The 26,465-nt window shown below is 28.5% G+C and overlaps 3 protein-coding genes across 3 annotated transcripts; 1 reads left to right on the top strand and 2 right to left on the bottom strand.

The window, feature by feature from the left end:
• Positions 1-1,041: 1,041 nt before the first annotated feature.
• On the top strand, positions 1,042-12,744 carry LOC129910695 (4-aminobutyrate aminotransferase, mitochondrial). The gene is made up of 5 exons (XM_055988166.1): positions 1,042-1,248; positions 1,309-1,427; positions 7,084-7,255; positions 7,741-7,903; positions 11,563-12,744. The coding sequence occupies exons 1-5, from the start codon at positions 1,194-1,196 to the stop codon at positions 12,530-12,532; spliced, it is 1,479 nt and encodes a 492-aa protein (XP_055844141.1). The 5' UTR covers positions 1,042-1,193; the 3' UTR covers positions 12,533-12,744.
• Positions 12,745-15,771: 3,027 nt separating this feature from the next.
• Positions 15,772-20,052, bottom strand: LOC129911695 (uncharacterized). The gene is made up of 5 exons (XM_055989562.1): positions 19,885-20,052; positions 16,826-16,938; positions 16,492-16,675; positions 16,295-16,420; positions 15,772-16,159 (listed from the first exon to the last, which is right to left on the bottom strand). The coding sequence occupies exons 2-5, from the start codon at positions 16,930-16,932 to the stop codon at positions 15,902-15,904; spliced, it is 675 nt and encodes a 224-aa protein (XP_055845537.1). The 5' UTR covers positions 16,933-16,938; positions 19,885-20,052; the 3' UTR covers positions 15,772-15,901.
• Positions 20,053-22,959: 2,907 nt separating this feature from the next.
• Positions 22,960-24,084, bottom strand: LOC129910119 (flightin). The gene is made up of 4 exons (XM_055987385.1): positions 23,953-24,084; positions 23,623-23,880; positions 23,397-23,552; positions 22,960-23,330 (listed from the first exon to the last, which is right to left on the bottom strand). Exons 2-4 carry the CDS (start codon positions 23,865-23,867, stop codon positions 23,195-23,197), a joined length of 537 nt encoding a protein of 178 aa, XP_055843360.1. The 5' UTR covers positions 23,868-23,880; positions 23,953-24,084; the 3' UTR covers positions 22,960-23,194.
• Positions 24,085-26,465: the final 2,381 nt, after the last annotated feature.

Here is a 26,465-nt window from a genome sequence, read left to right as displayed (position 1 = left end):
TATATTCGTTGGTTAGGTACATTTTGTCCCGTAAAAAGATTTGTTCAAGAAAATTTGTCTCAAAGTCAAAATTAACAATGGACAAGAAAAAAAGAACAGTCTTAAAAATTAATATCTGAGAAACAGAAAAAGATATCAACGTTTTTAAATGGTTTTAGATCATCGCTAAGTCTAAGTGGTATCGACTTTGCAGATAGAGCGTTACTGAAGTAAAGGATTTTCTTAGAACACCATTTTTTTGTAGTTCATTTTTATTTTTCATCATTTTAAAACTATCTTAAAGTATGTTTCAAATTTATGAGTCTGATGGGGAGAGAAAAAAGGTTTAAGGAACTTCAAATTTGGTGAAAATAGAAGGTGTAGAATATATCTAATTCTGAAAACTGAGTAAGCTCATTTTTAAAAACTTTCGGAAATCTTAAAACCTATATACTTAAGAGTTATGAAGTAAGGCAAGTTAAATTTTCTTTTATTAGTTATAAAGTATTTGTGTTATTTAATTTTTAACATATTTTCTTCTGTAAGTTTGTTTATAGTAGGTAATCATTTCTGTAAGTCACTTTTATAAGATTTACTTAAGTCGTAGGTAAATCTTAAGCTCGTAATCTCAACCTAATTCAAATTATTGGATTTAAATTCAACTTAGGTACTATAAAATTTATGAAAATTTGTTTGTCAAAAAAACCACTTAAGCCCACTGAAAATAACAAAATTAACATTAAGAAAATACCTAACAGATATCGGTTCATTTAAAAGTTGAACTGTATTTTGAAATTAATTGAATCAAAACTTAGTATCAGATTCTATTCACTTCAAATAATAAATATGAACCTTTCTTTCTTTACTTCTTTGTTTCCATAAAATGCTACAATAGTACTAAAGGTCACACCACTGGTTGTTATTCGATAAAAATGTGATTTCCAGAGAGATATCTTGAGTCTCACCCATGTGTTTGTGTATGGGAGGGTTGAATCGTTAAAAATGTACCTAGAAAATATTTTTTATTTAACTGACATCGCATTCGACGAATTTTTTCATTTAAAGTCAGTTTGATTAAGGGTGCTGTTGATGTCTATTCTTATCCAGTGCAGTCCTAATTTTTGACCCAACAATATCATTTAAATCAATTTAAATTCCATTTGTTGTTGTTGTTTTTTTTTTTTTCGTTTACCATAAAATTAGAATAAATAATCATGAATATCAGCAATGCTGTTCGGCATCTACCTAATAGATATGTGTTTTCAAATGGTATTGTGAAAAATTATTTAAAAAATCGAAAACATTATAATGTTTTTTAATTTTCTATAGGTTTTAATCAGATTTTAAAATTCTCAACACAATCTGAACCTGTGGCCCCACAAGTTAATACCGACCAAATTCCTGGTCCAAAATCATTAAAACTACTTAAAGAATTAAGTGAATTGCAGGTAAATGAAAATTTAATTTTAAGTGATTTTTCTTGTATGTACCTACAAAGTCTAGCCAACAATAAAAGATACATAATTGATAAGATACACTTCCCTTATATTAAGATGTCCATAAAACAATAATAATTAAATAAAAATAAACCAATTTAAAACAATTTAAAAGTATTATGTAACCGTCCAATTGATAACAATTGATACACATAGTGCAGCATTTATTAGGTATTCAAATTTTGTAGCTACAATCTTCGATAGGTATAAATAAAGTGGGTTTAATCGATATTTATAACAAAGTAAAAATTTAAAGATTTTGTTTTTGGATTGTTGATAGATGGTGTTTAGTGTGATGGATAAGGGGCATATTCCAAGTATTTTTTTTTTTCCTTTTTGTTTTCGTATCAATTTTTCTCATAGCGGGGATTGGGCTATTTGTAGAATTCTGTCCCATAAAATGAGTTTTTTTTTTTTAATTTAATCAAACAGATTTTTTTTAATACAAAATTATCTAGATATACACGTACAAGTAAAGGTTTTGTTGTCTTGAAAAATATAAAATCATAATTTTGATTCAATATAATATTGCAGTATGTACCTATGCTAGAAAGATGGTTCTCACATTTTTAAGAAGAGAAGAATTTGTTTTCTACGCCCATTGAAATTTTCTTTTAATGCTGCAACCTGCATTATGATGGGATTACGTGCTACAGTGTATGAGAATGTCTGCATGTGTTTGTTTACTTGTTTGTTTTTTTTTTTTTTTTCTTTAATTAGATAAATGAATCCCTGCATCATGTATTATTATGCCCATAAATCTCGTTTGTCGTATCTTATTTTTTAATAAAATTAATTTAAACAAAAATTAATTAATTAAAGGAGTTTGACAAACTTTTGTCTACTAGTTTGTATTGCAGTTATTTCAAATTAAATATCTAAGCAAAAGATAAACAAAACATACAGAAGTATTTCAATATTTATTAACAATTTCCACCAATAATTTTCGCAAACAAATACTAAATTTATACATAAGTACCTAGATTTGCCTCACTTGAAGATGCTTTGTAAAGCAGTAAAGTGCTCAGAATAGCAATGGCTCAAGTCAGCTTAAAATTTTTACTTGCGATATAAGTAAGCATTTTCAGGATTTGTAACAACAAATCAAACTCGCGATAACAACCAACATGAAAAACAAGGGGGTTCTCAATTCCGTCTATCTGTCCCTATCTCGAGTTGCAGCAGAAACCACTGAAGATATTTACCTCAAACTTGGTAATTATGAGTTTTTGATGGTATATTCTAAAATTTAAACTTAGTTTTTAGAACCAAAATTAAAGTCAGTTGCCATATGACGAAAATGGAAAATGTTGTTTTTCTCAAAAACAAAATCTAACGATTTTGATTAAAAAATAAAAAATACGATTCTAATTTTGAAATTCCTGCCATAGAACGGTTTTTTTTTATTGATGATTTACTCGTAAGCGACTTAACCATTTTCAACGAACGTTTTTGGATAAAAAAATTTAGGGAATTCAATGTTAAAACTAAGACATAATTAAAATTTGAACTTTAGGATAAAACAAATTAAAAAAATATAGATTTTTGAAAAATAAATTAAAAAATTTTCGACCATAGCTTATTCAAATATAAATATTTAAACTAATGTAAAGCCAAATATAGTCAAAATAAAAATATTTAATGCACACATTTTGCATTGTTTATTTTTTCAACGCAGAAAATTTTTTATTTGCAATAGAATTTATTTTTTAATGCAAAATAATTTTTGTTGCAGTATTTTAACTTGCGATATAGGTACTAAGGGCAAGTTTAGGATTCGTAAAAAAAAAAATTTTACATGACATTAAGATGATGGAGAATGCCAAAAAAGTGGGTCCGGCAATTCTGTCTGTCTGTAGGAACTTCGAGCTACAGCCTAAATTACTGGAGCTATTTTCTTCAAACTTGGTAGTTAACAGTTTTGGGTGATTCCCTAGAAGACAAATTGAAATTTTTTTTTAGGACCAAAACTAACGGTACCTGTCATATAACGGAAATAGAAAAGTTAATTTTTTTCAAAAACGGCAGTAACGATTTTGTGGTGAAACACATAAAAGCTTTCTTTGGAAATAAAAACAAATATTTTTTTACCGTTATTAACGGTACCTGCCATAGAGGGGTTTTTTTGATTTACGAATTTCTCGTAAACGACAAAACATATTTCGACCAGAAACGTTTAAACAATAATTATTTAAAAAATCTAAAATTTTTTCAAAAAACACCATTTTGGATTTTTAAAAAATATTTCAAAATTTTTTTTGGAAAAATCAATTTTTTGGAAACGGGTTGGTGAAAAATTTTGAAAATCCGTTTTTATGTGTAAATTAATAATTTTTTCAAAATGGCATGCCTACATTTTTTTTGAAAAATATTAGAAAATTATTATATAGGTATAAAAAATTAGATTTAAAAAAAAAACGGCTCTAACGATTTTCGAAAACTTTTTTCTAAAAATTCCCTTTTATAAAAGAAATAAAATGGCATACTTAGTTTTTTTGTAAAAGATCATTTAAAGCGGTATTTAATTATTTATAAAAACAGATTTTATTTTTTTTTTTTTTGCACTTATTTTGTTCAATGAAAAGCTTTAACATTAGAGTAACTTTCACCATAAGAGCAAGTACGAGCGACCCCAGTCGTGCAATTTATTTTTTTTCTTTTATGCAAAATATTTTTGGTTGCTATACATTTTTTTATTGGAATTTTTATTTATTTGTCAAAAACTATTTTTTTTTTTTTGTTAAATTTGCAATAAAAAGAAAACAATTTTTTATAACTTGGTTTTTCCAACAACAAGCTATACGGTTTAACCCCGATGTTTTTTTTTTCTCGTTTTTTTGAGTTTATATTAAAAAAAAAGTCCAAATACAATTATGCATGCACTTAAATTTAAATTGATGACAAGATGACAAAATGAAGGCTAGAAAGCCCCCAACTCAACTTTTATTAATTTTTTGTATAGAAACATTTTGTTTAACAAAGGAAAAATGGATATAACACATGATTGAAAACATATCTTTATTCTAAGATACCAATATTTAATTGAATTTTTAAATTTATATATTATATATTTAAGAAAAAAGTATAAGGTGAAGGCAAAATGCACTTTGGATTATTATATTTATCGATAAGGATAGGGACATATTTGAACACCTTGAAACCAAGTTTATCACAAGATTGTTAATGAAAAGTCGTATTTTTTTTAAACTTTTTGTATTTGCAACTTTTTCGAACTTTTTCGCAGCCTATAACACTGGTTAACAAGGGTTCTGTTGCCAAAACAAAAATATACTTTTCTGAAGGTTTTTGGTGTGCTGAACTCGAATCCGAAGTCAAAAAAATTCTAGAAGCTCCCGTTTTTGAAATATTACCGTTAGAAAATGCAAAAAAACGTTTTTTTTGAGTTTTTCGGACCTTATTCTATTGTATAAGGAAAATTGTTTGAGCATATTTAGTAACGGTTTCTATAAGAACTATTTCCCATCTTTCGATATCTGTTTAAATCTTTTCAATATCTTATGTATTGCCCGAGATATCTTAAACTGAAGTCAGTGGGTTTGGCTTCATATATCATAAAGAAGATAATGACATTATAAAATTTTTTAAAATATCAAACAACTGAGGATATCTCGGGAAGTAAAAAAGATATCGGAGAGATTTAAACAGATTTAAAAATGTGGTAAATAGTTCTTATAAAAACCGTTACTAAATATGCTCAAACAATTTTCCTTATATAAAAGAATAAGGTCCAAAGTGCTGCACTTTCTAACGGTAATATCTCAAAAACGGGAGCTGCTAGAATTTTTTTGACTTCGGATTCAAGTTCAGCACACCGAAAACCTTCAGAAAAGTATATTTTTGTTCCGGAAACAAAAAAAAAGTTTAATTTTGTAAACCAGTGTAATCGTTTATTACATTTGACTTTGAGGTTCTTCCAAAATTTAAGAATATACAAACACACTTTTGAGTAGGTAAAAAGTTTAAAAATAGCAACTAGGTTGCATCATGCGCTGAATAGGTAAATCAAAATCACCTGTTTTCGCTTGCAGATTGCTAGCTTGCTTCATCTTATCAGTAATTTTATTAGATACAAACATTTTTACTATTTTCATAAATTCTTATAATGATACAAAAATCAATAATAAAATGTTTTATTTTGGTAAAGCATGTCACTCGTTAATGAAGATAAATAATTGAAATATTGATATCTTAATCCTCTAAAATAAAAAAAAAAAAAATATATATAAACGCTTGGAAACTGGAAACACTTAAAAACTTGAATTTGACTCGTTTTTTACCATCAATTAGAAGTCGTTGAGATTGTTTATATTTTTTTCATTTGAGCTAAACCAACCTACCTACCTAATCAAGCAGGTAATGAACTTGCTTATCGGTACCTACTCCGATTATATCAATCTTTTAACAATGCCATTTGAAAATGATAATGAACGCAGTCGTCATGAAGGCCATATTATTTAATTAATATTATGTATTTGTATTAGAAAAGCAAAGAAAACAACAAAAATATTTATTTTTATATTTAATCGACGTTAACGTTGCTGAGTGTGTTTTTCTTTTTTTTTAACCAATCTTATTGATATCTATTGAACCATAAAACGTTTCTATTTAAGTTTAACAAACATACATTATTGTTTAACTAAAAAAAAAATATTTAAATTTTAAGAATCAGGTATGATTCATTATAATGTTTTGAAAAAAAAAAAAAAAAAAATAAAATGGAAGAGTTCAAGTTGCTTAAATTGTTCAGACTTTTATATAGAAAAAAAAAATTAAATTCGTTAAAAAAAAAAAAATAAAACAAAATCAGAAATCAAATTGCCCTCAAAAAGAAGTATGCAGTTTTGATTGATATATAAAGATGCATATTTAGAAAAAAAATTTCAAAATCGTTAGAGCCGTTTTTTAAAAAACAATTTTTTTATAAATAATTTTTTGGAAAAAAAATTTTAAAACAAAATTGGTATGTATGTAAGTTTCGTTAAAATCGAATAAGCCGTTTTGGAGAAAATCGGATTAAAAAAAAAAACGGTTCTATGGCAGGTACCGTTAATAATGATTTTCAAAAAAAAAAAATTTTCATTAGAAAGTAGACCTTATCTTAAAACTTATATTTGATTTTTTTTAACAAAATTGTTGGAACCGTTTTTGAGCAATTTCAACTTTACTAAAATCGGTATATGACAAGTACCGTTATTTTTGGTCCAAAAAAATTAATTCCAAAAACAACTCTGGAGAGTCTCCAAAAACTGCTAGATACCAAGTTTGAAGTCAATCGGTCCATCCGTTTAGGCTGTAGCTCCTTATGCAGACAGACAGACGGACTTCCGGGACCCACTTTTTTGGCATTCTCTACCATCGTAATATCATGGAAAAATGTTATGTCAACTTTTTTTTTTGTACGAATGCATAACTTGATATATATCTATATATATATATATATATACCTATATCGCAAGTAAAAAATATGAATAAAATGGACCCCCACTGAAGGACATACATACTGTAGATAATTTTAGTGTTTTTGTTTATTGCAATTTCAACTAAAACTTAGATCTCATCTTAAACAATTTGAATTATTTTTTTTCAGAATGCCGGGTCTGTCCAGTTCTTTGCAAACTATGACAAATCAATAGGAAACTATATTGTTGATGTTGATGATAATGTTTTGCTCGACACATACACCCAAATTTCATCTGTGCCATTGGGTTATAATAATCCAAGACTGCTTAACGTTTTCCGAAATGACCATAATTTGAAAAGTAAGTTCAAAAATTATAAAATAATATAATACCTACAATAATATTTAGTGTCCGACCGAAGCATCGGATTCGGCTTCGGCCGAATTCCGCCAAAAAAACAACATTCGGCCAAACCTTCGGCTTCGGCCATTTTCGGCCGAAGTTTTGGCCGAAGCCGAAGAATCTGTTTATAATATCCAGCATCGTACTAGGCGCCGGAAAAAAATTTAAATTTTTGAATACCGAAGAAAAGATTGCAATCTTTTCTTCGGTAGGTATTCAAAAATTTCAAAACACATGTGTGCCATCGCTAAATTAATAATTAAAAATAATATTTTTATCCAATTGGAAAGGAGAATTCTTGACTTTTTTTAACCTTAGGCTTCGGCCGAAGATTTTCTTTCAGCCTAATAATTCGGCTTAGGCTTCGGCTTCGGCTGAAAATCAACCTTCGGTCGGACCTCGGACACTAATAATATTTCATGTTTCTTTTCCATTTCGTATAGCACTTGTAAATAGGCCAGCTCTAGGAGTATTTCCGGGTAAGGAATGGCCAGAAATGTTAAACTCAGTATTGCTTCCAGTTGCTCCAAAAGGACTCAAAAATATCACAACAATGATGTGTGGATCATGCTCAAATGAAAATGCATTTAAAAATATTTTTATTTGGTAAGTAGAATATTTATTTTAAGAGTAGTTATTAATTTAAACAAACGTAACAACTTCAACTTAAGCCCTTAAACATAGAAATAAGTGGAACAGTTTAAAGTTTATTGGGAACACAAATTTGTATAAAAATATCAAAGATATTCAAAAAAACAAGTTTAACATATAACAAAACAAAAAATAAACAAACTGTCTGTTGACCTGACGGGTATTAATGTTCAAAAATTAACAATGGCTGACAAATGTAAACTCGTTTTCATTTTTAGTCCATTTTTAGCACATTTTTTTTTTATTTTCGGCTTTTTGTGTATATTCTATATTGTCTACACACTCACACGTAATGTAGTTTTAAATTTAAAAAATATTTTGCTTCTCTATATGCATTTAATGCATGAAAAATGCAAAACAATGTCAAAAATTCAAACAAAAGTAGTAAATAATGAATGGGGTTTTAAACTTCATATATAATAACAAAAAGATCATTTAATTGTAGGTATTGCTTCCAAAAGTTCATAATAAAACACATACCTACATATTTTTTAATTATAATAATAGCTATAATTAATTATAATTAATTCATAATAAAATGCCATTTAGTTTATAATTATAATTAAAAAATAGATGGCGTTTAGTTATGAACTTACAAAAACAAGCAATACAATACAATATTAAAATTCAGAAAAAAAAAATTTAAAATATATGTATAATGCAAATTTATTTTCCATTGTAACAAAATATGAGAACTTGTAAAAAGGAATTCGATATAGTCTAGTACTTACAATAGTCGATTTAAAAATATAATTTTTTTAAACATATATTTGAGATTTTGAACTTAAATTAACGATTTTTAAACCAAAAACTAGTTTTATTTTGTCTATGAAAGAGAACAAAGCAACTAGCTATTTTATATTCGGAAGATAGTGGATATAACGGACTTTTCCACATTTTTTTTTCTTCAAAATATAGCTCCTCTCAACATACATATAACACTTAATTTTTTGTATCCAAATTGCACGAGCTGTATCTATAAAAAAAATCATAAGTTTGCTATTTTATAAATGGAATCACAATTACCCATTTTTGGCCCAAAGTTAACATGAATGAATTTGGTATCAAATAAAAGAAGGGGAAACCTACACTATCTCCAAAAAAAAAATCTCAATCGGATAAAATCTCCAGAAAATGTTTGACCCCATATACAAAATCTCCATGGGGAAAGGCACCCAATGGACAAAATCTCCAATAAATAATTTTTTCTCCCACTATCTCCAAATCCCCAAAAATCTCCAACTATCAAAAACAAAAATGATATAAAATTCTTAAAAAACAACCGTAAGTCAAAGCAAAATCAGAACCAAACACGACAATTTTGAAATCATAATGATTCCACTTTGAAAACGCAACAGCGAAAACAAAGTTAATGTAAACAACCGTGATTTGAACCTTCCTTGTTTGACCTATCATTCGTCTGCCTTAACCATCATGCTAATATATACTGTATTATACAACAAGTTCAACCAAAAGCATAATTTTTGAGGAATTTTTGAGGTAAGGTAAGGCTTATAAATAAATTGACGAAAATAGGTTTTTCCAAAATGAAGATGCGCAAGTTGTGTATCAAGCAATCGAATCGCGCGCGCGATACACAACTTGCGCATTTGAAATTTTGGGATTTTCTCTCGGAGATTTTTTTTTTTGAGATTTTTTCCTGGAGATTTTATCTTTACCCAGGTATGTCTTGGGGATTTTGGCTATGGGGATTTTCTTTTTGGGATTATGTGTTTTGGTCATTCATCACCAACCCTAAAAGAAGGCGTTGGACTTATATTAGTCTTTGAAATACTTTTAAAACTGTTCATGAGGAAATTAAGATATTTTATGTCAACAAAAAATTAAAGCTACATATTTTTTTTAAATACATAATTCATGCTATAGAATTCGAATAAAATAATTTATAAAAATAATACAAAATTGTATGAAGAGGAAAGTATTTCTTTAAATCTTTCTCAACATTTTTCTATCGTTTTTTTAGCTAGGCTTTTGGGACATTGAAATATCAAAATCTTAAGCGATTATGATACTTTTGAACTCAAAAATACTCACTTAAACTTTCACTTCTTATTAATTTATATAAAAGTATATTTTTCTAGTGGTTTTTTGTGCGCTGAGCTCGAATCTGAAGTCACGTTTTTGACATATTACCATGCCAAAAATCAGAAAAATAGTGTTTGGGACGATCAAAATTCAATATCTCAAAAACTTTGCACGTTAGAGCTATTCTAGTGCTTGATTCAAAATAAAAAGGTCAATGACCATTAGAAAAGTATAATTTGGTTTCTATGGAAAATTAATTATTTCTCGCCAATATTACTGTCATTTACGGAAAAATCAATCTTAAAAATTGATTTTTTGTTTTCAATTTTTCTCAATATTTTCTAAAACAAAAGTATAGTTTTTCCACAGAATCTTTAAAAAACGGTTTTAAGCTAAATAATTGCATTCCAAACTTTTAAAAAATCAAAATTTTTTTCGGTAACTTTTTTGATTGAAAAATAGGCTATTTTTTCAAATTAAATTCGTCAAAAATCCAAAAATTAGGTTTTTGCTCAAAAAACATTTTTAATAGATAGAAAACATAACAAAGTAATTTTTAACTAAGTTTTGTTAAAATCTAACTATTTTTGTAAAAGATAAAAATAAAAAATCAAAAAATCGTATTTTTGCATTTTTTTTCAATATTTTTGAGGTTATAGAAAAAATTAGTTTGAGTAAAAGTTTGGACATTCATACTACCTACAACTTTCGCATTTGGCTTTTTTCGATAGGACATCTAATTTTGACAGAAAACGTAAAAAACCATGATTTTTGACACCCATCACACTTTTTCGCCCACCCACCCCCTTTCCCCCAATTTTTTTCTGGGCAATTTATTTTTCCCCTTTCATATACCATTTATCCTAAATTTTCCCACCACCCATATGCTGCTAATAATTTTTTTATTTTCAAAAATTATTGGCACTGGTCTAATAGTGATTTGATTGGTCGAAATATATTTTTAATTTACACCAATCACGTGTATTTTGAACATGCATGTGAGTATTTAAAGAAAGTGTAACAGCTTAGATCGACTGATAAAAAGGAAAAACATTTAATTGAACAGGGTTCAATGAGGTGGGCAAAGAATCCACGTGAAGTAGCAATTATGTAGGTATATTTTTTCGAAACAGATCCATTTTTCAACACAAGTTGCACAACAATAATGATATTAATTCTTCAAACAAAAATAGTTTAATTTTAATATTAAATCATTAATATGCAAGTGCAAGTGTTAAACCAATATTTACACTTCTTGTTATAAAAAAGCACTCATACACCACAGTGTACCAAATCATTTATATTAATTAGCATTAAATATTACGTCGATGCTAAGCTAAATCAAAGTAAATATTTGGTTATAATATACAGCTTGACCGTTGAATAACTTTGTTTGTTTGCCTAAGCGACAAAATATATAATCGCAATTAATAACAATTTATTTGAATTAAGGTGCTATATGAATTGAGATAAAACGGGCTATGTGTATTAACCATATTTTTTTCGAATATTTTTTAAATAAAAATTATTATTGCAAATTTCTAATTTTGTATTTGTTTTATTCAAAGGTACATTCGAAAACAAAGAGGTCAGAACGTCAAATTCACCAAAGAAGAAATGGAATCCTGTATGATCAACATGCCACCAGGAGCACCCAAACTAAGTATTCTTTCCTTTAAGGGAGCTTTCCACGGAAGAACTCTTGGAGTTTTATCAACAACACATTCCAAATACATTCACAAAATCGATGTTCCCTCATTCGATTGGCCAATTGCATCTTTTCCCAAATACAAATATCCATTAGCTGAAAATGAAAAAGAAAACAACGCCGAAGATCAACGTTGCTTAGCCGAAGTTGAGGACCTCATTACTCAGTATAAGAATAAAGGAATTCCAGTTGCTGGAATTTGTGTTGAACCAATTCAAAGTGAAGGTGGTGACAATGAAGCATCTCCACATTTCTTCCAACAATTACAGAAAATCAGCAAGAAACATGGATGTGCATTGCTTATCGATGAAGTCCAGACCGGTGGTGGTCCAACTGGCAAGATGTGGTGCCACGAACACTTCAATCTAGAATCCCCTCCTGATGTTGTAACTTTCAGCAAGAAAATGCAAATCGGAGGCTACTTCCATTCTGATGAGTTTAAGCCAAATGAACCCTACAGGGTTTTCAATACATGGATGGGAGATCCATCGAAAATTTTACTCCTTCAAGAAATTTTGAAAGTCATTAAGGAAGATAACCTTCTTGATCAAGTTGCTAGAACTGGAAAAGTTTTGAAATCTGGACTTTTAGCAATTGAAAAGGAATTCCCACATTTGTTAAATTCAACTAGAGGCCGAGGAACATTCTTGGCTATCAACGTCAAAGATTCAGAATCAAGAGATAAAGTTATAAATAAATTGAAAATGAAAGGTGTTCAATCGGGTGGTTGTGGAGATGTCTCCATACGCATGCGACCTGCACTAATCTTCCAAGAGAAACACGCACATTTGTTTTTAGAGAAATTTAGAGAAGCTATCAAAGAAATGTAAGCTTCATGAGACGATAAACATATCGAAGTAACCGCGCACAATATTGCTCAAATGAAAACACGTTCAAGAATTATTTTTTTATATAGTAAGTAATTTTAAAATTGCTTTTTGTTATTTAGTTAAAACATTTTATTATTATTTTATCTAAAGAAAAAAATATTGCCAATGACTCAAAGTAAATTACCATCAAATAAACTTTGCTTAAGAATAAATGACTTTGTTTCTTTTATTAAGTTTTTATCGGTAGAAAATAATTTCAATGAACAATCACTCCTATTACGGTTAGTGTTTGTCATAAATCGACCTGCTCTAAACATTAAAATGGGATAGGGTAATGCATTTCACATTCTCGTAGTACGACTAAAGAAAGAAACTCTGTACTTGTGACGGTACGTACGAAATTGGACTCAAGTGTAAACTGATGGGCAGTTCTTGAAGTACGAGTATTACGGTCGAATTGTTTCAAGGCAGGAATGCAGCTGAGTAATTCCATGTTAAAAGAATATACGAAAAATACCTATGTAATAAATTCTTTTTGTCGTTTTTTACCGGTTCTTTAGCTTAAAATATGAATTTCTGTATATAAATAAATCGCCCAAAAAAAATTATCAAGTGAGTAGTATGAATTAATTAATTAAGTCACTCAATTTTTGAGAGTAAAAAAAACCATGTTCTTAAATTACTTTTTTGCATATTTCTTGCGACTTTATACATAATTGAATAAATGTTTTTTTGCATTTGTAGGGTGTATTTAGAACTTTCCAAAACCGTTATTAAAAATGAAATAAGTTCATTTTAAGCCGATCTATATAACAGAAAAGGTGAATTTTTTTTCAAAACTATTTTTTAAGCAAAATTTTATGATCTTTTCCAAAAAAATTATCCCGTTATGATTTTTACACTTAAGCTTTTTTTTCGAAGTTTTTTCTTGTTGTTTTTCTAGGCATACTTAGTATTTGGGTTATATCTTGAGTAATAAACGACTCACCTGAACAAAAGAACGCAGCACCTGAAAGCTGAATAAATAAGTAAGAAACACTAGAATAACTTTTCTGGGTAACTCGAGATGTTAAAGTGCAATGTATCAAAACATTTTTTAAAAAATCGATTTTTTAAAGAAAATTTTTGACAAAAAAAAAAGTTCTTACTGAGAGCAAAAATCAAAATCTTTCGAATCGTCATAGTTTTAAATTTTACATGTCTAGTACACTCTCTTGCAAAGATAACAAGATACTTTTCTTCAAAATCTTTGCATTAGTTATAACGCTATGACCATTTTTGTAACGATCAAAATTTTCGACTCTTTTTACTACTTTTTGAGTCTTTGTCTATAACTTGAAAAGCAAGCCGAATTTAAAAATTAAGTAATTTTTTGTAGATAATTAAATTTCTTATCGATATGCATTTTTTTTTTTTAATATTTTAAAATGCAAATATAGCAAAACAATTAAGAAAAACTATTCAAAAATAGTCCATTTTTATCCTTTGTGTATTAATGGATATTGGACATGTAACGGATAAAAGAAGAAACTTTATTTTTCATTAAAATTGTCACAAAAATTGAATACGGCTAAATTTGGATGAAATAAGAACTTTCAAAATCTAATTTTTTTGGTCTTTTTGAACCATTTTTGTCAAACATATTTTACAAGGGGTAATTAGGAGTTTTGTATATTTTTATCTTTACCAATTTACAATCTCATATAATATCGTTTATCCTAAATTCTGAAATTATAATCACAACAAAAACATTACTGTTAAAAAAGAGCCAAGTTCTCCTATGTTGAAGTTATGCTAGCACAAAAAGTACTGAAATGTAAAAGTGTACCAAGTTCTAAAGCTTGGCTTTTAATTTGTATACATAAAATGTTGATTGTTTACTTGGCAATTTTTCAAATAGCTTTAAAAATCGGTAATTTAAAGAAAAATTATCAAGAGAACAATCAACATTTTATTTATACAAATTTAAAGCCAAGCTTTAGAACTTGGTACACTTTTACATTTCAGTACTTTTTGTGCTAGCATAACTTCAACATAGGAGAACTTGGCTCTTTTTTAACAGTAATGTTTTTGTTGTGATTTCACTACTTTTTGCAAGAAAAGAAAAGAAAAGAGAAAATGGGCGGTTACCACGACCCTTGTCTAAAATTGTCAAAATTTAAATTTTTTCTTTGTATAAACAACCAGCTCTAACATTCTACCAAATTTCAAGATTCTACGATAATCAGAAGTACTCTATAATATTTGATGAAAATTCAGCGGAAATGGGCTGTTGCCACGCCCCCTGGCTGAAATTCTCAAATTTTAAATTTTTTCCTTTGTATAAAATATTTTATGAAAATTCAGCGGAAATGGGCGGATGCCACGCCCCCTGAATTGAAAATCTCAAGTTTTCGATTTTTTCCTTTGTATACACCACAAGCCCTATCACCGTGTAAAATTTCAAGTTTCTACGATATCGGGAAGTTCTCCATAATTTTGATGATCTGTCAGTGAGTCAGTGAGTCAGTGAATCAGTGAGTCAGTGAGTCAGTTACGGTTTTTGCGATTTTTAAAGCCCTATATCTCAGAAACTACTCATCGTAGGAGGCTGAGGTGTTTGGTTTTGACCAGCTCAACAAATGTAGCGAGTTTGAAATTTCTATCATCTTTGGTGTGGAAGTTAGAGGGGGGTCGAAAATGGCCTGAGTTGTTTCCTGTAAATAAGGGTGTAGTCCCAAAGTTGCTAGAGAACTTGGCTGGGCACTACCGTGCCCCTTGATATTATATTTAACTTTTTGTTTTAATATGTTTAATATTTTATAAGTTTTGAAAATATTTCTTGCATTCAGTGCTCTTATGGTTTGAATTAATGATAAAAAAGTAATTTTAAATAACAAATGCATACATTAAAACCAGGTAATAACCATTTGTTAAAACATTTGTTAAAGAAAAATATGGTTCATAGAAACCAAAAACTGTAGATTAGAGCCGTATTCAATTTTTGTGACAATTTTAATGAAAAATAAAGTTTCTTCTTGTCTTCGTTACATGTCTAATTTTTTTAATTTGCACTTATAAATACCCAATAAGTATATTAACCAAAAATTAACTACTTGGTGATTAGTTTATTCTGTTTTGTTTATAAATTAATTAATTTTGTCCATAAATTAAAAAAATTTTTTTTTCTACTACTTTTTTATCGGTTGCCGGGTTGTCTTATAAAATCCATACAAATTTGCAAAAAATAAGGTGAGCGTCTATAGGAGATTTGGCCATTTTTGAACCTGAGTACATTTATTTAATTTATTTTTTTTTTTCTTTTACTAAGATTTACAAAGATTAAGTTCACATTTTTTTTAGTAATCAATCATTTATTACAGAAACAATTTAAAACGTAACTTTCTTAACTACTTTATTAGATGCTTCAACGCCACTTTCACTTAAGAACTTCTTAAGATTCGTTGATCGTTTCTCTCTCTGAACTTGCTTATCCATCCTTTCTGACATTTCAAATTCAATGTTAGCCAATCGTTCCTTGGTGGCATTGGCTCTGGATGATGCTGATGTAGCTGATGCAGTAGATTTGAAAATATCAGATGTTGCTGTGGCCAAATCGCTAGTCATATCATCAAAATCGAGAATGGGCTACAAAAATCAAATAGAAAAAAATTGTGATATTTTGTTAGGCATACTCTTAGTTTAAACACTTATTTATTATAGTGTTGCAAAAGGCTAACTCAAAAGTGTTTAAACATTTAGTAATTTCTATTGAAATCCTACCTTAGCTTTTGGGAAACGACTAATTTCCAAGCTATTTCTGTTTCTTTCCTTAATTGCAGTGAAGTCATCTAAAAAGGATTGGTTGCTTTTTTTAAGATCAGTTATTCTCTTCATAGAGCTTCGAATCTATAAAATAAAATTTCAAAAAATATTATATTTTTAATAAAACACACTGAGTATTTTTTTTAAGTTCATACCTCTTCATCAGACTCATCATCATTGAAAATTGGTAAAGACTTCCTTATGGGTTCCTTGGGAATATAATCGAATAAAGGCTCATCATCGTGGATGCCTTTTTGAAATATTGAGTTTGAGGGAAGCAAATCATCCATATTTCGGCTTGGTTTCGATAATGTAATTGGACTGGACTCCTTATTTAAGCTTAAAAAAAAAAAAAAAAAAAACAAAAAAAATATTATTAACGTTTTTAAAAATTGTGTAAATGTTTACTTTAAAAACAGCTTCTTTTGTATAATCAAAAATCAATAAAATCCGTAGTTGTCAAAGTGCATTTACACTTACCACACTTACCTTCCAAATTGCTTCTTATCAAGATTGTCCAGAGCTGATTTATAGTAGCTCTCTCCAATGTTATAGTTGGCACCATAAATACGAGTTCTTCTTGGTCTTCCTGCCATTATTTACTAAAAACAAAAAATATAAAAATTAATTTAAAGGACAGATAGAAGAACTTTTAATGATGAATTCAGACTATGTTTAATAATAAAATTGTAACATACATCATCGCAGTTTTTGATGATGCGACAATTTTTGTTCAGAAAGCCGCCAAAAATATTTAATAAGTTTTATTTAAATCATGAATGAAATGATATATATATGTATGTATAATGTACATATACGTATGTAAGTATAAGTATTCGCTCTGATACGCTCTGATAGTTTTTTACACACCATTTACACTACTGGCTATTTTCTGCCAATTCGTCTGTCATAGATCACGATCATGGCAGTTAATCGTTTTAATATGTGGATTATCTCAGCCGTGTTAATATGGTTTTAACACCAGACAAAAGAACTTTCCTTTTTGAAAACAAAATCAAAATTACTAAAACTTTTTACCTAAATTTTGATTAATATCGTCTCTCTCTTAAATTTATGTATGCACAAGTTTAAAGCTTAAAAAACTGTATAAAGAGTTGGTGTTGCCATTTTTTTCAACCTTGGTTACACAGGCGGAAGCCCTCAAGATTTTTTAATTTCTTTTCATCTACCTATCATCTTTTTCTCACTTATTTAAATATCTTCCACCTTTTTCTGAAATTCCCTGGACTCTGTGAGCAGAGTCTATCAAATCAATCTTACATATTTCAGCTTGTTTTATGTCAATTTCAATTAAAATCGATCTCAATGCGATTTACGTGTTGCCAACAACACTGGCCAACAATTTTCAACTTTTTAAAATTTTCCAGAAGGATTTATATCTAATTTTATAGTTTTGAGTTCAGTAAGCTCAAAAACCACGAATTTTCAAAATTGTACTTTTGAGAAAAACGGCTTCAAAATTTTGGAAACTCGTTTAACTGAATTAGATAATAATTTACGGCCATATTATTCACTAGTTTAAAAAATACATCTGGATGTCAACAATGTCAAATGTCAAAAATAAATCCAATTCAATAATTCACTACTTAAATCCAATCTTAAATCCAATTTTTTTAAATCCAATCTCGTTAAATCCAAACAAATTTAAACTTCTCTCTGGAGGTCTGTTTATAAATCCAGATGTAAAATTCATTTTCACAGTGTTCAGTTGTTTTTTTTCAAGTATTTTGTGAAGGAAAAATAAAGATTAATGCAAATCATACAACATTTATTGAATAATCACATAATTTTTTTTTGAGTGAATAATATGAACAAAAAATTAAATCCTTGGATTTATGAAATTCAGGTTTAATGGATTGGACTTTAATCCAAATTAAATCCAGAGTGAATAATATGGCCGTTAGTCTTCTAGACACAGATGTAGCCCAGTCGGGATGTACAAAAAAATTAAGCCGAAATGGAAAAAATTAGATCCTGCAATTTTTTTTCATAGGACGATAGAGGGGATCACTGAGAGCTTAAAACCAGTTTTTCGGGAAAATCGACCTTGAGCTTAAGCCACCATCTTGGATTAAAGATAAAACACGTTTTAGTGAATAATTCGGCAATTTTTTATTTTTGACAAAAAATATAGGTAGGTACCTACATGTAAAACTTGTAGAAAATTTTATTTTCCATAACTTTTATCTTAATAAATTTTTGTATATGACCCATATTTTTCGAGTTAATTTGAAAAAACTATACCCCTACTCAGCTTAAACTTTATACCCGCTTTGATTATAGATTTTAAGATCAACGCAATATGGGAGTGTTTTTATATGTTTTTGGGGATGGGAAATCTAGCTGCAATGTTAGTTTTTGCAAATTCCTAAAATTTTATAAACAAAAAGAACTATCTCAAAATCGGTAAGTGTCATAAACAAAATTAGTAAATATTATAATTGATGTCTAGCAAGACAATTAAGTCTTTGAATTTTTCAAATCGGTTAATTAATATCTGAGATATGACCAATTGTTTGAATTGGTCATACATTGAAAGACATAATTGGCTTGCCATTAAACCTTGCCGCAACTGGGGAAGGCCTAGTAAAAGATTTTTAATTTTCGTTTGATTCACTTGAATTTATGAAAAAAAAATCAATTTCTAGGTTAACGCATCATGAAACAAGAGCTCTTAACGTCACGTTCAGAATATTTACTTCTCTGTAAGATTATTTTGACGCTATGTAAGGGGCGCATATGAGAAATCGATCAACTAGTTTATAACCTATAACATGAACTCATAACCTTAGGCATTACAGTCTATCGCACTAACAATAATAAAAGGAAAGTATATTGAAATGAATAATTTTCGTTCAAGTTGGTCATACATGACAATATTCCATAAATTAACAAACACCTTAAGTTGTTTGAAAATTCTTCAATCCATCTAATCTGTTTGTTGAAAATTTAATTACTTTCATAGCTCCCGTACAAAAAGAGAACGAAACTTTTCGTTTAAATTTCAATGTGCTAAAAAGGTATCTCCCCAACCCTCGCAACACTTTTGCACAGATACAAACGAGCGGAAAAAACTCTGCAGAGTTGATGGGATGGAAAACTCTTCTGTCAAAATGTAACTTATTTAGGGGAAAGCCTAGTTAAAGATTTTTAATTTTCGTTTAATTAAACTTTACTTGAATTTATAAAAAAAAAAAGAACAATTTCTAGGTTAAGGCCTCGTGAAATAAGAGCTCTCAACGTCACGTTCAGAATATTTACTTCTCTGTAAGATTATTTTAACGCTATGTTAAACCAACGCGAAAGAGCGTTATTTTAAACGTGGTTTTTCAGTTTTTGACACCTTCCAACATACACAGAAGACCGAAAACATCAATAAAGGATTAATATTTTTAACGAATGTATCGTTCATTCTTATTTAAAATCATTAATTCGGTTACATCTGAAACTGATGCATGAAAGAAAAAAAAAAATTATTTCAACCGGCAAAGAAAAAATTTCAAACTTAAGATTTAAGTTTAACTTACTTTATAATTACTTAAGTTCCTTGTATCACAATTTTTTTTAAATCACACAAAATATAACTAGACTCTTCCGCAAATGCAGTAGTTTTTGTTTTTCTTTTAAATGCTTGCAAGATCTATTAATCTAGAGATAATTCACTTCACGTAGTCTTTTGGACACGATAAAACAATAAATACTGACAATTTTTCAATCAATTTGGGGTTTTTTCTATTAAATACAAATCAACGTCTCGTCAGCTGAGTTGTCTATTAAAAAAAACGTGACACACAAGCTGCAATCAACAGAGGACCCAAATTCAATTAAAAGCTATTCTGTGTGAATCACTAATTCAAAATATAGAGCAATGAATTTTATTTTATAAAAGTTCACAGACCAACGACCGACTGAAGATGCGTCTCTGTGTGTCAGATCCTATTATAGAAAATTGATCATTTTTTTTTGTAATTAAAAACAAATTATTTTATTTTCAGCTCATCATGCATTTTCGAAAATTCTGTCAATAAAGACTTGCATACATCATTAATATTGACGAAAAAAAAAACTTAACGAAACAAAGCTGCTATACAAAATCACAGTTTCCGACGTCATCCTAAGAAAAGCAATTTTACGTTTAACCTTAAAAGGATAAACACAAAATTGATTCAAGAAAATATTTTTCATCTTCGAGAAATTTTTTTTACGTAATTATATTAAATTTATCGCAGTAAAATTCGTTTTTTTTTCGATTCACTAAACCCAAACAAAAATCCACAGGCCCCCCGAAATCTTGCTTGGTGCCTCTGTTCACAACCGCCTCACTTGTTGTAGGCGTTTGTTTTGTGAAATTTTTCAATCCGAGTGGGTAGCAAGTGTGATCACCTAAAATAATTCGTATTTTATTTTCTATTTTTTTTTTTTTCTAGTCGAGTTCACTTTTGCGGATATAAAACGACGAAAAAAAAAATAAACAAAAAAAATATAAAAAGGGAATTAACAAGCGTTTGCGCCTTGAAGTGTACATTTTTCTTACAATACCGCACGGAATATTTTCACTGAGGATTTTTTTATTTTTTTGTCTGCCTAATAATTCTTATGAATTTATTAATAACAATAGAAAAAAAATAAAAATTATGTTTATAAAAAAAAAAAAATATTTCTGTGTGACTATAACATAAATAGATCTGAAAAGAGCAGTTTTGTGTGTTAACACAACAAAACAGTGATATTTGATCTTGTTGTGTAGATTGTACTCAAAATATTTAAAACAAAATTTAAATAATGACAAGAGGCTAGCCCTGACCCTGAACAAACACATTTTTTGGAAAAGAATCATTTGAAAATTAGGACAGTAATTGGATTACTATAATTCTAAATAACTTCGAAAAAGAGCAGTTTCGGTAGAATAGTCCCTGTTGGAACTTTTTCACAATTCCGGCAATTAAGGAGAACTTTTATGTTCCTTTCAGAAATAGGTTATGAACAAACTCATCTATAGAAAAGGATCATTTGAAAATAAGGACAGTAATTGTGATTACTATAATTCTAAATAATTTCAAAAAAGAGCAGTTTTGGTGGAATGGGAATCATCATTCTATAAACTTTTTCACATTTACGAAAATTTAGGAGAATATATTATTGATCCTTGCAGAAATACGTTATTAAAAAACTCATGTATAGAAAAGGATCAGTCGACATTAGGACATAAATGGGTATTACTATAATTATTCTCAATAATTTCAAAAAAATATCAGTTTGGTGAAATGGGAATCATCACTGTTTGAACTTTTTTACAATTCCGAAAATTTAGGAAAACCTTTTATTGTTCCTTGCAGAAATATGTAGGTTATTAACAAACTCATCTATAGAAAAGAATAAATTGAAAATTAGGACAGAAATAAGGATTACTTTATTTCACAAAAATTCAAAGAAAAGAGCATTTTTGCTGGAATTGGTTTCATCACTGTTTGAACTTTTTCACATTTAGGTAAATTTACTAGAACATTTAATTGTTCCTTTCAGAAATAGGATATTCATTCTGTAAGAACATTCGAACTGAACTTCAACTATACACAAAGATTTTGAAAAATTATTTGTATAACCTTTCGAGTTTTCGAAAAGTATATAGCTAAGGTGTCTATCATTTCTATAAGTTAGGTAATGATTTGAAATCATTTTGATCATCGCGCACTCAAGAGAGATATAATTTTCTCTGTTTTCAGGTATTATATTGATTAAATTTAAAGGTTGTCAAAAGTTGTTGTTTTTTACATAATATATATTATGTCAATTAAATAATACATTATTTACTTCATCTATTTTTATTTTATTTAATTTTTTTCTTTAATCACACTCACTTTATTTTTTTTTTTGAAATTTTATTTAAAAAATTAAAAGTATTCGAGATGAGAAGAAGTCTGTTTTTCAAATGGTCCAAAGCTACCTAGTTGCAACAAAATACTGAAAGCTTTTGTTATTTTTTGATCGAAATTACCCCGCATTGTAGTTATTTATAAATCGGATCACTTTTTTTGTGCGTTTCACTTGTGAGCTCATTTGTTTTGTTTTCTTTTTGCCCATACCTACCTTATACCTCTCTCTATACCTATAGTCTATATATATATTTAAATATATATATATTTAAATATATATATAATATAAATAGTTTTTTTTTTTTTTTTAACATTACACATCATTATAAATTGTGGGTGTTTGTTGTTCTTCTTCTTGTCGCATGAAGAAAGAAAAAAGAGAAATTAAAGAGCAAATTTTTAGTGTAAAGTTACAGGGTATCAGAAATAGAATATCATATAGTAGGTAGGTACATCGGTTCAAGATGATGATAAATCTTTAATCAATTTCTAGGATGAAATACCTGCATTAACCTACTTTTACTGAAGCGCCCCCTATATACACACAATAGAAAAATGTGTGTAATTTGGCAAACATTTTAGTCAGTTTTTTTTTTTCTTTTGCGAGTACCTACAAAAGTGAGACCACTGTTACATAAGTCTCCATATTGCCTCTCTCTCAAAACTTTGAAGTGTTCGAAAATCAACTTAAGAGTATTTTATTTCAAAATATATAAAAATTATGTAAGATTGATGCTCGGAAGTATATATATATTTTTTTTTTGTAATTTTATTATTTTAATTTATATAATTTATGATACAATAACGCTCTAACTTTGACACTTGTGTTTATTTTTTTGATTTGATTGATTAATAAAAATTGATACCAATTATATTTTGTTTTTTATGGTTCATAGTAATGTATGAATGCTTATAAGTTTTTTTTTTTTTCAAAAAAAAAAAAAATGTAACAAATTTCCTTAATTTATAATACGGTGGCGTATTTTTGGTTGATATAAGCCTTTGTATGATAATTGTAAGTCCTAATAGAGGCTGCTAAAGTCTGGACCAATGGCTTATCCTTCTTATATGTCGCCGAATACCTACTTGATGGCCTTCCACTGTAATTTTAACATAAAAATGTTATCAACATTATTTTATTAACATTTTTTGTGTGTTAAACTTACGTGCAAGTACTTGTTCTAAGTACTCTTTCAGCCCATGTTTGTGCTCTTGGAATATCCCTGGCAACTCCTATTTGTTTCTTATCAAGATAATCAATAACGTCGTTGTAATAATTGGTTCTGTAGTTGTACATGTACTTGTACTGAAGGAATTTTGGCCTTGAATTAAGAATTTTAAGGAAATTTTAAAAAAATCTATCCAAAATAATAGATTTTACAAGGATATTACCTGACCCAATGTCTGTACAATTGAACCGGTTTTCTATAGCCGTCATCCTCTGGGGGTGGAGGTGGTGGAGCTGCTTCTCCCTCCGCGGCCTTTTCAGCCTCACCACCTTCGGCAGCTGCGGGTCCTGCTGCTGCTGCTGCAGGTCCTGCTGCTGCTGCTGCTGGTCCTGCTGGTGCAGCTTCTACAACAGCTGGTGCATCATCACCACCTTCGTCAAAACCCCATGGATCTTCTTCATCGGCCATATCGGATCAAAGTCTAAAAGAATTTTTAAATTTAAAGTTGTAAAAAATTTTTATTAGGCTCGTTAAAAAAAATAATTTTTTTCACATCAAAATTTGTTGTTCTGGGTTGACGGAATAATTTGTTGATACTAACTAATCTAATCAGTTTTTGCGATCGATAGCTAACTTCGAGCCAATTAAATCAATCACATAGATTATATAACTTATTTACTCTTTATATTTTATTTTCTTATAAATAAACACTTACTTAAAAACATTTATACTCGTTTCATTCAATAGCATCAATAGAAAATGCTGCTGGTGCAATTCGAATTACAATTACAATTACATTATGTATGTCTACCATTTATGTACCTGTTATCTTATTTTAAATTAAATAGACGACGATATATATAATTTATTGTGAACTTGTTTCTATTTTAATTTTATTTTGTAGTAAATAAGTAATATAAGTTTTATATAGTGTTTTTTTTTTTTTTTTTGTTTTTTTACAAGTAACATGGTACTTTATTGTTCATGTTGATGGCCTTTGAAAATGAGATTAAAATGAGATCGATTATGTTAAGAAAGTAGTTCTTGCAACACAATCGGCCACGGCCACACTAATTTAAACAACAACACAAAAGAATAAAAGAAAATTTTAAAGAAAAACAATCTGCAACAAAATGTCTTTGCATTTAGTCACATTTCATTTATGAAAGATTTTCAAGATGAACAAGGATCAAAAATGTTGATGAAATAAATTAAATGGAACCTTTCATCTTCTAATCAACACAAAAATTTACATTTTTAAATCATAAATAAATTAATATTTATCAGATGATTTGATAAGTATTTTGAAAAGATCTTTTTAAAAAATACAGGGTGTTTCACATCAAAAGATAGATTATTTTTTGAGTAATGTATTGTAGTTGTCTTCAGTTAAAAAAAAATTATTCACTATCATTCTCTTCTTTTACTTTATGGTTTACTAAACAGTGTTCAGTGTATTACTCGTATGTTTGTTCCGTCATAGCTTCTGAACTAATAGTCATCGATTGACAAAAGAGATGCCATTGGAAGCGTTTTTCTCGTTTAATGGTTATAGGTTATTTATAGGTTATTTAACGTTCTCCAATTTGGTATCCTCAAAAAGAAAAAGTCATGAACTTATCAAGTTTAAGTTTAATAGAAATTTTTGTACTAATTGTTTTTTTTTTATTAAAAATAAATTATTTAAATAAATAATCAAGTTTATTAGAAACTGGTTTATTTTAGTTTAGTTAAAAAAATGTAGGTAGTTAAAAAATATTAAAATTAAAATTAAAAATAATAATAATAATGCTGTTTTAATAAGAAAGTAAGAGAATGGAAATATCTTTCTTAAGTAACTATACACCCATTATTTTCCAGAGGTGGGCTTATACCTTACCTCTAGAAGTTTTCGATGTTCAAGCTCAAATGTCTCGTAAACGCTTCAAGTAAAAGAGTTAGGCCCATTCATCAAACTTGACTGAAACTTTTAGTAAAGTCGGAAAGTTTGATACATAACTTAACTACTTCAAATACTCATGCTCTAAACTTGTAGAAAAAAATCAAATTTGGAAGAAATATTTTTGAAAAAATTCAATTTTTTACAAGCATACAGAAATTTAATTTTTTTCGAATTTAAAAATATTCAATTCAATTTATACAAACAATATTTTACTAACATAAAAAAATTTAATTTTTTTCAAATTTCAAAAATATTTCTTCCAAATCTGATTTTTGTCTACAAAGCTTGGAGCATGAGTATTTGAAGTAGTTAAGTTGTATCAAACTTTCCGAGGTACCTAATTTTTTTAAGTAAAAAAAAAACAGCGATTTCTGGACACCCTGCATATTGAGAAAAAAATTCTTAAAGATACATTATACGTAGATTCTGTTTCGCAGTATCACCACAACAATAAAAGGTGCCAGGTCTGGCAATATTCCAAGGCCATGCCATGCATAGCTTGCAGTTTTGTAAATTTATTTTAATTGATATTATGTGAAGTTACTATTTTTAACACAACAGAATAGGAAAGTAGGTGCAATGATATATAGTAGACTTTATTAAAATACATTAGCGATTAGTTGGCTCTTAGGTGTTTATAAGGGGCGTCTCCCCAAATAATATTAAATAGAACGCGTTTTGATCTTAAGCCAATAGTGAACTATTAGTAGAAGTATATAGTTTATTCTTTGTTTTGTTGTTGTTGTTTGTTCTTTGTTTTTTTCTTCTTATTTGTAAACAAGTTTATCGAACTTAGATTTTGTTAAAATTGCGTTTTGGTTAGTAAAAAGACCCAGGTGTCGAATTTTAAAATGTTTTTATGGATGGATTTAAAACTTTTTGGAATCCAAATACCTAAATCCTGAAAGACATAGTTCAAAATTTCGAATTTTCTGCATTCTCACATAATCCTTTCTTGATAGATAAAAACTTAGAATAGATAAACGTTCTGCGTCAGTTGAAATAGTTGCTAGTCTGACGTCACAATAAAGTATCAATAGCTCGGTAATCGTATTTTTTCATACGTCATACGGTGCAACTGCCAATCTTATAGTTCTTTGTTTTTAACTTATTTTAAGACGAAG

This window comes from Episyrphus balteatus, chromosome 2, assembly GCF_945859705.1.
Source record: "Episyrphus balteatus chromosome 2, idEpiBalt1.1, whole genome shotgun sequence".
In the NCBI taxonomy this organism is placed as follows: domain Eukaryota; kingdom Metazoa; phylum Arthropoda; class Insecta; order Diptera; family Syrphidae; genus Episyrphus; species Episyrphus balteatus.
This window is presented reverse-complemented; position numbering and strand designations above follow the sequence as displayed.

Excerpts from the sequence above, each read along its gene's own strand:
- LOC129910695 (XM_055988166.1), top strand. The coding sequence starts at position 1,194 with ATGAATATCAGCAATGCTGTTCGGCATCTACCTAATAGATATGTGTTT. Across the intron at positions 7,256-7,740 it reads AAATGACCATAATTTGAAAA|CACTTGTAAATAGGCCAGCT; the intron begins GTAAGTTCAAAA and ends CATTTCGTATAG. Across the intron at positions 7,904-11,562 it reads TTTAAAAATATTTTTATTTG|GTACATTCGAAAACAAAGAG; the intron begins GTAAGTAGAATA and ends TTTTATTCAAAG.
- LOC129911695 (XM_055989562.1), bottom strand. The coding sequence starts at position 16,932 with ATGGCAGGAAGACCAAGAAGAACTCGTATTTATGGTGCCAACTATAAC. Across the intron at positions 16,421-16,491 it reads ATGATGAGTCTGATGAAGAG|ATTCGAAGCTCTATGAAGAG; the intron begins GTATGAACTTAA and ends TTTATTTTATAG. Across the intron at positions 16,160-16,294 it reads GTCGTTTCCCAAAAGCTAAG|CCCATTCTCGATTTTGATGA; the intron begins GTAGGATTTCAA and ends TGATTTTTGTAG.
- LOC129910119 (XM_055987385.1), bottom strand. The coding sequence starts at position 23,867 with ATGGCCGATGAAGAAGATCCATGGGGTTTTGACGAAGGTGGTGATGAT. Across the intron at positions 23,553-23,622 it reads TTGTACAGACATTGGGTCAG|GCCAAAATTCCTTCAGTACA; the intron begins GTAATATCCTTG and ends TCTTAATTCAAG. Across the intron at positions 23,331-23,396 it reads CTTAGAACAAGTACTTGCAC|TGGAAGGCCATCAAGTAGGT; the intron begins GTAAGTTTAACA and ends TTAAAATTACAG.